Below are 9,652 nucleotides of genomic sequence, written 5' to 3'. Positions count from 1 at the left end.
CTATATACAAGTGAACCTAGTGCCAAAAAATGAATGGATCTTTTAGTGTAGGCGATTCGAAAAACTTTTGCTTTCAAAGCCAAAAAATGCAGAATTGCACACCTGAGTTTAAATATAGGCTAAAAGATTGTCCTAGTGTGTTTACATTGACAGAAGTAAACAGCTGTTTGCATTTATTAAGTGTAAAAAACCTGCTGTTATTTTAAATGACATGAAAAGCGTTTTTTTTGTTGTGCTTTTTTTAAAATGGAAAATGGCACCACGTAATAATATTTTGACTTTCTGTCTTTCTTTCTTTGTTTCTGATCCTACCTTTAAAAGAAAAAAAAAAGAAAAAGCCCCAAACACACCAGTGTTAAATGTTGAGAGAGAGAGTAGCATTAACATTTAAAATCATATTAGAGCATAAAAACTGAAATGGGTGTTTGGCCTATAAAATAAACACAAAATGATGGATCTTAAAATCAAAAAACTCCAGAATCAATTAAAAAAAATGAGAATGGAGACGGTGGGTGGTTCAGTGCAGCTGTGTGAAAAATAAGAAAGGCGAGGATGATGACTTCCCAACCACGTGATAGTCTCAGATCAATCAAGAGATTCCTCAAGTGGCTACCTCACAAAGGAAGGGCAGATAAGACTCTAGTAGCAATCAGCAGGAGCAGAGACGGGTATAACACTGGTTAATTGAATTAAAAAAGTAGCAATACTTAAAGGTTTAATATTCCAGGCTGCTGGTTTTAAAATAGAAAAGTACAGAGAAGTATGACTAACAAAACCACGCAAACTTTTAATGTCATTTTATTTCAAAACGTCCTCAAGACTGCACAGAAGCATAAGGTAGGAAAAACCAAACGAACAGGACAGAGAGACGGTTCTTCTTAGAAGAAAATACCTCACGGGTCATAGGATGGGGAATGAGTGGTGGACTTGGTGATGAAACGTTGATTATTCAGTTGGCAAGTTTCGGATCTCTTCTTCAGTGAATCAGCAGCTCTCTTAAAATGAAAAACACAGAAATGCAGAAAACAATCCTGCTTTGGCAGAACCCTGCAGGGGAACTGAAAAACCCTTAAAACCAGCGAATAAGATGGTGCAAGAACAAAAAGACATTTCTGTAGAAAACAGGATAAAAATAGTGTGTAACAGGAAAGCACAGAGGGAGACCACATGTGGCTCTTTTTTCCTGTTGCACCATCAGCAAGTCAATACTTGAAAAATAAATGGAGAAAATTGAAGATATTGACCGAGCAGCTACAGAATACCAATGTAAAAATCCATGTAAAAGCTCTTTTTCCTTCCCCTTCTTCTTAATTCCTGCCTATTCTGCCTCTTTGTTGCAGGGCCTATCGGAACCAGTTGGCAGTGCCGTCATCCATCATCCGTGGATGCCTCGTGGCAGGGCGGGGTCAGAGATGGCGTGTTCAGGGTCACAGGTGAAGGACACAGTGATGGCGTAGCGTGTCCCCCACGTTACCTTCTCCACGCGGTGGAGGTTCTCTGAGCCAGAAGAGAAGAAAGAGACTCTCCCTAAGGGTGGGGAAAAAAGGAACAAGAGGAACTCTTTAGGAGAGAGGAAATGTAAAAGTGATTCGGAGAAGCTGTTCAATATTTACTGATTCAGATCCAACACACACAGCTGGTGTTACCATGTGTTGAACAAGGCTTTTAAAGTCAGAGAAAACCTCTATTAATATCAAGGTCAGTTGTTACATCAGAGGTATTGGCAAGGCAGAGATACGGCACTTGACGAATAGAAATCTTGAAGCGAAATGTATTGAAGAATGCTGTAAACCCAACTATAGAAGCTGCCAACCATGCCTCTTTACGAGATGCTATCAAAAAGTTGTGGGATTACACTTCTACAAATCAAAAACAGCATTAGATTTAAATTTAGACAATCTGTCCTTCAAGGGCATCTTCTCGTATATCTCTGGACTAATTTAAGCGCCTCTGTGCGCACGCTGGATCCTCCGCTGTGTCAAAATGACGATCAACTTGAATTAAATTGTATGAAAGTGGAGGAAGATAAACCTGGCAGTGAGACAGGTGGTGAGTAACGATTATGCTCTCGTGGCCAAAAACCTGTAGCATTTTTCATGTGCTGTGGGGGCTCACAGACACGGCAGTGCAGCTCATTCCAGCTCAATATTCTCTCACAGATAGTTCATAGCTTTAAAGGAAAACTCTGCGCTGGCAGCTCAAGCCACGCCCACCCCCCAAAACCCCCCAGCAGGTATGCTCCTGTTTACAAACCTTACATGATGTGCTGCGCTGGAAACTGGACATTTCAACAAGAGAAGGAGAGGGGGGGGAAAAGAAAATGTAGTCCCTGTATCATAATTCAATACAACAATGATCCTCTTCAAGAAAGTGTTTTCAGTTTGACACAAGCTGAGGTTTGCTTTCTGTGCACACTCGAGTCCTTGAACTTGGATCATGGTGAAATCACAGAACGCACAATGTCGTTTCCAGGGATTTATATCAGCAGCACTGGAAGCTGTTCAAAGGAGTATGAGAAGATGACTTTAAAGTCAAACTAATATTAACAAAAAAATTTTAAATTTTTAAATTATGAACACATCTCATCTCAACAGTCAACCTAGGAAACATATAAGCGAGTTGACTGGTTTAAACTGTCATAGTAAAGATGATGATGGTACGTCTGCTTGTTTTTAATGGCTGATCATTCACATGATTAGCATATTAACATTCGTTACAGAGCAATGCTAGGATAAGAGAAGTTATCATATCAGAAATCTGGATAGAGGTGTAAATGAAACTTGCGGCATGTGTACTAGAAATAAATCTGTGAGGAAAAAAAGATTTTTAAAACCTCTTTCTGGTGAAAAGTCAGTAAACTTTTTAAATGATTCTTATGAGATTTAACTGGCTGCAAACATTCAGTTTTTATGAATTACTGATCATATATATAAAGCTATGGCCTCCCTAACCTTCCTTCAGATATGCATCTGGTCTTAACCCAAAATAAATGCCTAACGGGATTATCAAGTGGCAAGACGTCAAGAAAGGTTGAAAACAGAGCAAGGACGTAGCTAGCGAAGCTTGGTATACACACCAGAGGCAGCATAAGCAGTTATTCTGGTTAAACACTTCTCATTAGTTTAACAAAGTTGTTCTCAAACTGTGGGGGTGGGGACAGAAAAACTTCAGTTTGGGCGTGGGTGACCAGGCTAAAAACCTGGAGTCAAACTGTATTGAATGAATATGATAAAAATTAAATTGCTGATACTTGTGTGCATACTGAAATTTTCTTTTATATTGTTGATTTATAAAAAATGTTTAAAATATGAGGTGTGTGAACTATTATTGACTTCTAAAGTGGGACATAGTGGAAGTAGTTTGCAAACCATTGGTTTAACCTGTTCACTGATAAGACAGTCGTCCCTGGTGGAGCCCGACCAGAGATTTTTAAGACTGATACTTGGTCATTTTAAAATCTTACATTCTGAAATAAAGGCTGATCGTTTTAATAAATTCTGATATCAATATTTCGGCAAAATGTTAATATCAGCCAATAATATCAACTCGCTGGTAAAATGGTAAGGGTCTCGAGACAACTCCAACTCTAACACCATACATTCAGAAGCAGAAGTTTAATTGACTTGATGATAGCTTACTAAACGGCTATGCTGTTCATAGAGAAACTGCTATAACATCCAATTTGAAAGTGTTGGTATGCACTTTTAAAAAATTTGTATTGTTATTTTTTTAACCTTTCGACAGATTATACCTTGCTTATTAACCATGCTTCCAGGTTTTTGCCTAATATAGCGTATAAGCCTTAAAACTCTCACTACAATCACAAACGCTGGAAGTTTATTTCGAGCCAAACTTGCTCTTTTGTAGTTATTATGCAAAGCAAGGTAAACCATGTCCTCCCTCTGTCTGGTTGTAATATTTTCCTTTCATTTGCAAAAAGAAAGCAAATAAGGTAAAGCCATTATTTTAAAAAAAAAAAAATAGTATTTGCAATGATGGTGGAGTCAAAAACCATTGATAAGGGAAGCGAACACAAAGACAAGCGGTTGGAAGCAATTTACTTATTCTAGGGTTTCATTTTATTGGACTGAAATGCATTCCTTTGACTGAAGGGGTTTTTTTTCATTAAATGAACAAACACAGTCTGAGTCTGGTGAGGTTGCCTCAGGATAAATTCTCTTCATTTATCAGAAGCTCTGCGTCACCAGGTCATCTCATGAACTACTACCAGTTACTAGCCAGTGTTGTTCTACCTGTGCTCTGTGTTAGATGAGACATTTCCATTCATGTTTAAGCAGCAAGCCCACAGTTGTAGATCGCAATTAAGAGATTTATATTCAGATATCTTTCAGACTCTTGGTTTGCTAACAAACTTACAGTGTCTTAAACCTTTTGAAGAGGATATCTCATTATCTCATGCCATGAATAAAAAGCTGCAATCACTGAGCCCCCATTCTGTTGCTATAATTTCCCTTACAGGCGCCTTATACGTTTGTGTCTTTGTGTGTCTGTGTAAGAGAGTTTGAATCTCCCTGGATAGCATTAGCTGACGACATCAGAGGAGCTCGCTGTATAACAACAGAATTTATGCTGCAAACTCTGAGAATAAGGGAAAAAGGAGAAGGAATTAAACACAAAAGTGCAAGCGTGAACACAATAAATACTCTAGTGTAGATAAGATAATAATAGTAAATTCAAAATGCAGTTTTGAAATTTGATAATTAGGGAAAAAAACATTGTGAGAAAAAATAATTGCCCCCTACTCCTAATAACTGGTAGTGCCATCCTTGGCAGCATGAACTGAAATCGAGCACTTAAGATAACTGGCAATGAGTTTTTCATCTCACTGTGGAAGAATTTTAGCCCACTCTTCTTTGTTTGAATTCAGCCACCCTGGAGGTGGTTGTTTGAGCATGTACGGCTTGTTGAAGGTCATTGTCAAAGAATCTCAATCAGACTGGAGACCGGACTGTGACTGGGCCACTTCAAAACCAACAGTTTGTCATTTTGAGCCATTCAGAGATGGCCTTGCTGCTGTTTCAGATCATTGTCCCGCTGCATAACCCAATTTTGCTTCAGTTTAAGGGTACAAGCTGATAGCTGGACATTATCTTTTAGAATTTTCTGGTAGAAGTCAGGTTCAGTCAGTTACAGCAAGTCATCCAGGTCCTGAAGAAGCAAAGCAGCCACAGAGCTTCCACCACCATGTTTGACTGTTGGTATGATCTTTTTAGTTAGTTTTACACCAGGTGGAACGGGACTCAAACCTTCCAATGATTTTTTGTGGCAAATGTGAGACTTTGTTTTCTGTTTGGTCAACACTGGGTTTCTCCTTGGATCTCTCACATGGAGGCCATTTTTGCCCAGCCTCTTTCTTACTGTTGAATCAGGAACTTTGACAAGTTAGCCGTGGAGTTCTTTAGATGTCGTTGTGTGGATAATGGCTCTTTGTGGTTCAGTGGAGTCCCAAAGCTTTAGAAATGGTTTTGTAACTCTTTCCACAGTGATAGATATTACTGACTTTGTTTCTTTTTGTTTTCTTTTTCTTTTAGCCTACTTCACTTCATGCTTTTTTCTACATTAAAATTATCATTTAAAAACTCAATTTTGTATTTACTCTAGGGCAGGAGTGGGCAACTCCAGGCCTCAAGGGCCGGTGTCCTGCAGGTTTTAGACATCACTCTTGGTCAACACACCTGAATCACATGATTAGTTCATTACCAGGCCTCTGGAGAACTTCAAGACATGTTGAGGAGGTAATTTAGCCATTTAAATCAGCTGTGTTGGATCAAGGACACATCTAAAACCTGCAGGACACCGGCCCTTAAGACCGGGGGTTGCCCACTCCTGCTCTAGCCTATAAAATACAGATGACCAACGAGTAATGCATTTTTTTTTTATTTAGTAACATCAAACATCCATTTCTTTAATTACCTAATAACTACCTTACAATATCAGCCACATTATCCTGTCTGCTAGATTCTAAATAGTACTTTCTTCATTAAAAGCACAACTAGAAAGGTCTTCATAATAAATGCAACATGTTTATTAGCAGAAAAAAAGCAAAACTGATACTTCTTAAAAACAGAAAAACTATATGTTGTAATTATTGCTTTACCTGCGGTCTTTCCCAATAGTATTTTAGCACTTTGCAGTGTCATAAATAGGAGTAAAGCATCAGTACATTTCTGTCATTTAAGGATTTGGGTTTCCACAATAGAAATTTTCCCATGAAACAGGAAACTTTAGAGAAACAATTCCACTACCTGAGCTTACTCTTGAAGCACCTGGGTCAACAATAAGTTCTACGGAGGAAATTTATCCTCCAAAGCTCACGCTTAAGTGATAGTACTTCCTAAAGATTGAGAGTATTTGGGGTTTAGCTTGATTATGCTACCATTTACAGGATACGCAGCACTGCTAAACCTCTGAAGTCATCATAGGTGGCACTTAACATTGTGTTCACCAAATGTATAGGGAAGTTTTGCCTCATGCTACTCATGTGTCATACCATTAAGCCATGAATATTTGCCCATAATCACCAATGGGATGAGCAAGAGTACAGGTCCAACAGTAAAGCTGAACCATAGAGCTTCAACTGCCATCCAGTGGCTTTAATAAGCTTGTCCTCTATTTCCGATTGTGATTGTCAGAAGCATCAGGAGAGAAGCTGATAGATTTTTGTGACACAGCATGACAGGAGCTTAATAGTTTAACTTGCGTATCTACGGATTTGCCTCTCTTTAAATTTATTTTGATCTCAGCTTCCTTTATTATTATCTGTGTTAGTTTATCACTGGTTCTTGAATATAATATGTACTTAATAATGTATAGCATTGATATTTTGTAGTACACTGTATGACTTTTTTTTATTCTTTGATTTTATATAATAAAAAAGTCCAATGTATGTAAGTTTAAAGTCAAGTGAAAAAAATAGTTTTTTTAATTATTTCATGTAATTTTCTTCTTTCACAGAAAGGAAGAAAAGTGGTTTGGGAACTAGTTTGCTTCTCTTGTACGTCAACAACTGAGCATCATGTCAGTGTTTGACTGACAGCAGCTAGCAGGCTGCGGTCCGGCAGCAGAGCAAGAGAAACTGTGATTAATTTTTGATGGATGGAGTGAGAAAGTAAGGACCACACGCCTCCAACTAGATCTCAGTGAGAGCTGCAGCTTTGTTTACATGCAGTTTAATGCGCTGCAACCAAGCAGCAAACCAGGCACCTAGCCTTCAAACTGATGTTGCACACTTCTCCCTGGTGATGTGTGCTTTTTGAAGCAGGAATGTGTGAAACTAGACATGCTCATATTTTTAGGACAAGGAAGAAAAAGACTTAGGTAGTAAAGCTAAAGTGAGTTATTTTCAATATGTAGATGAAGCAGTGCGTGGGCTCTGTGTTTGACAGATAGCCGACTTAATGTAGTAGTGGTAAGTTCAAGGTTTGGCATCTACCACTGGTTAGTTAAATTTAAAAAAAAAAAAAAAGCAGACCTTTAAATTCCAAGCTTTTATGTATTAGAACATTAAAATAATCAGATCGTTAGTTTATCTTAAACATTTGAATCCCACTGAAATGCTTTTGGTTGATTTTAATCAGGCAGTATAAGCGCTACTACTTGTGCAAAAAATGTATACATTACTTCTAAAAGACACAGGGCTGGGTATCGTCCCTGATTTCTAGAACTGATTTGATTTGATCCATGATTTAAATTCGATTTGATTCAAATCAGGGAAATTTTGTCAGAAATATTATAACTCTGATCATTTATCAGTACTGACACTTGTGAGAGCTTCTTATTGTGGTGGAAGCAAAACAGCAAAAGTAAGAGGGAATTCATGATGATGTTTATGTGAAGTGAAATGTGAAGCTTAGATTTGATCTTCTTTTGCTGCTGGTTCAGTCAATTTTGGTTGGAGAGTGATGAAACCTGCAGCTTCAGAATCTAGCGTATAAAAAGACGTAAACACAAAGCACGGATCCGCCGCATCAGAATCAGTGAGCTGTCGGCTTTCAGCCTCGGCGGCGTGTCCATGTACGTGCTGTCGGGTGAGAAAGCCGACATCTGAAGTATCGAGTCTGCGCTTTGTTTTTACGTCTTTTTGCGGAATCTGTTTACCTGCTCTCGTTTGCTGTTTTGGCGGTTTGGTGGTTGGTAAAATAGTTTTGTGAGGTTTAACCTGAGATTTTGGGTTTCTGGCAAAATACATTTATATTTAAAAATCGATTCAGGATTTTAATGAATCGACATCGCTTTATCCAAACTACAATCGATTTTAATCGATAAATCGATTATTGAAACCCACCCCTAAAAATACAATAATAAACTGTTAAAATTTCCACATAAGATTTAGTTCTACTAATAGTTTATAAAATGTTTTTTTTATGTGATTTCTACTTTTGACTGTGTTTAGGAAGTCGACCGTTATCTGTGGGTATTCAGTCATTAGGATCAAAAGTTTGATGCCATACAAGGGCATGCAAAGTCAAACATTTTCCCTGAATACACATTTATTTTTACATCACAGTTAAATATGCTATTTGGAGTCTCATAAGGTGATTACGTGCACCATGATGAATTTTTTTCTTTTGTTGTGTATTATTCAAATGAACAAATTTGCCTTGAGAATCAAACACGGTTAAATATTCAGAGAAACAACGACCACGTACAAAAATGTCTTCTAGATAAATGTAAACGCCATCAACAGGAAGTGAACAGAAAAAAAAAAAAAAGTATGTCATAACACTTGAGACAGTAGGAGAAAAAAACCTGCAGAAACACTGCCGTCTCTCTTGGACCTGCTAATTAGAGACTTTTTTTTTTTTTTAAATCCAATTAATACCATCACAGAGGTACTACGATGCATAATAGTGATCAGCACGAAATGCTTCAAGTAACGCCACCAGTCTGTTTTTGTTTTTAATAATAAAAAACAGCCACATGCTGCTGATTAGCACTTAATGAGTTCTTGAACTCCACAGACCCAACCGGGATGAGTGCACAATTCTAACAAGATGCTAAACGACGTGTGACTCATCCAGCGCCGATAACAAAATCTCCTGCTGGAGCGAAACGCCTCTTTAGACTGCCGGCACAGTCACAAGGTGCGCTGCACATTGACACAATGTCCAGTCAATTTATTACTCCCACAGCCTTATAATTAATCAGCTGGGGAAGAATTAAAGAGGGTGTTTGGTGTAACCAGAGATGAAAGGGATAAAAGATAAAGATAGATCACGTTAAGCTTGAGCAGACAGGACAGAAAAATGTGCTCCCAGATGCAATTACCTGGATTACATTGTGACTGACTTCAATTTAAAACCCTTGAGAAGGCTGAAAGGAGTGTGGGCGCTTTCCATTTGTCACCATGCGTCAGTCTAAAGAGCAGCTTAAGCGGATCCGTTTCACTCTTTTCTTTTAACGATAACTGGATATAGCTTAAGATGGCGAGTGCTGGAAAATGTATATCTGCTAAACATCATCTTATTAGCATTATCACTCTGAGAGTGTTAGCACCGTGAGCTTCAGACAAGAACAGAGCTGCAAAATGTTCTTGTTTTATTCACTGTGAAATTATTCTGGACATTTTCAGTAGCATTTGGGCGTCTCACCACTGGCTGTCTGTCAGTGTGTGTTAGCTGTGTGATAGACT

The 9,652-nt window shown here is 38.2% G+C and overlaps 1 protein-coding gene across 1 annotated transcript in view; it reads right to left on the bottom strand.

The window, feature by feature from the left end:
• Positions 1 to 761: 761 nt before the first annotated feature.
• Positions 762 to 9,652, bottom strand: part of ogfod3 (2-oxoglutarate and iron dependent oxygenase domain containing 3) — a 34,175-nt gene continuing 25,284 nt past the window's right edge. Inside the window, exon 9 of the mRNA XM_003438687.5 lies at positions 762 to 1,527. Within this exon, the coding sequence (XP_003438735.1) occupies positions 1,376 to 1,527 (152 nt within the window). The 3' untranslated portion in view covers positions 762 to 1,375. The remainder of the gene's footprint in view (positions 1,528 to 9,652) is intronic.

Source organism: Oreochromis niloticus, linkage group LG8 (assembly GCF_001858045.2).
Source record: "Oreochromis niloticus isolate F11D_XX linkage group LG8, O_niloticus_UMD_NMBU, whole genome shotgun sequence".
NCBI classification, from domain to species: domain Eukaryota; kingdom Metazoa; phylum Chordata; class Actinopteri; order Cichliformes; family Cichlidae; genus Oreochromis; species Oreochromis niloticus.
Note: the sequence above shows the minus strand (reverse complement) of the source record. Positions and strands in the feature narration are given on the sequence as shown.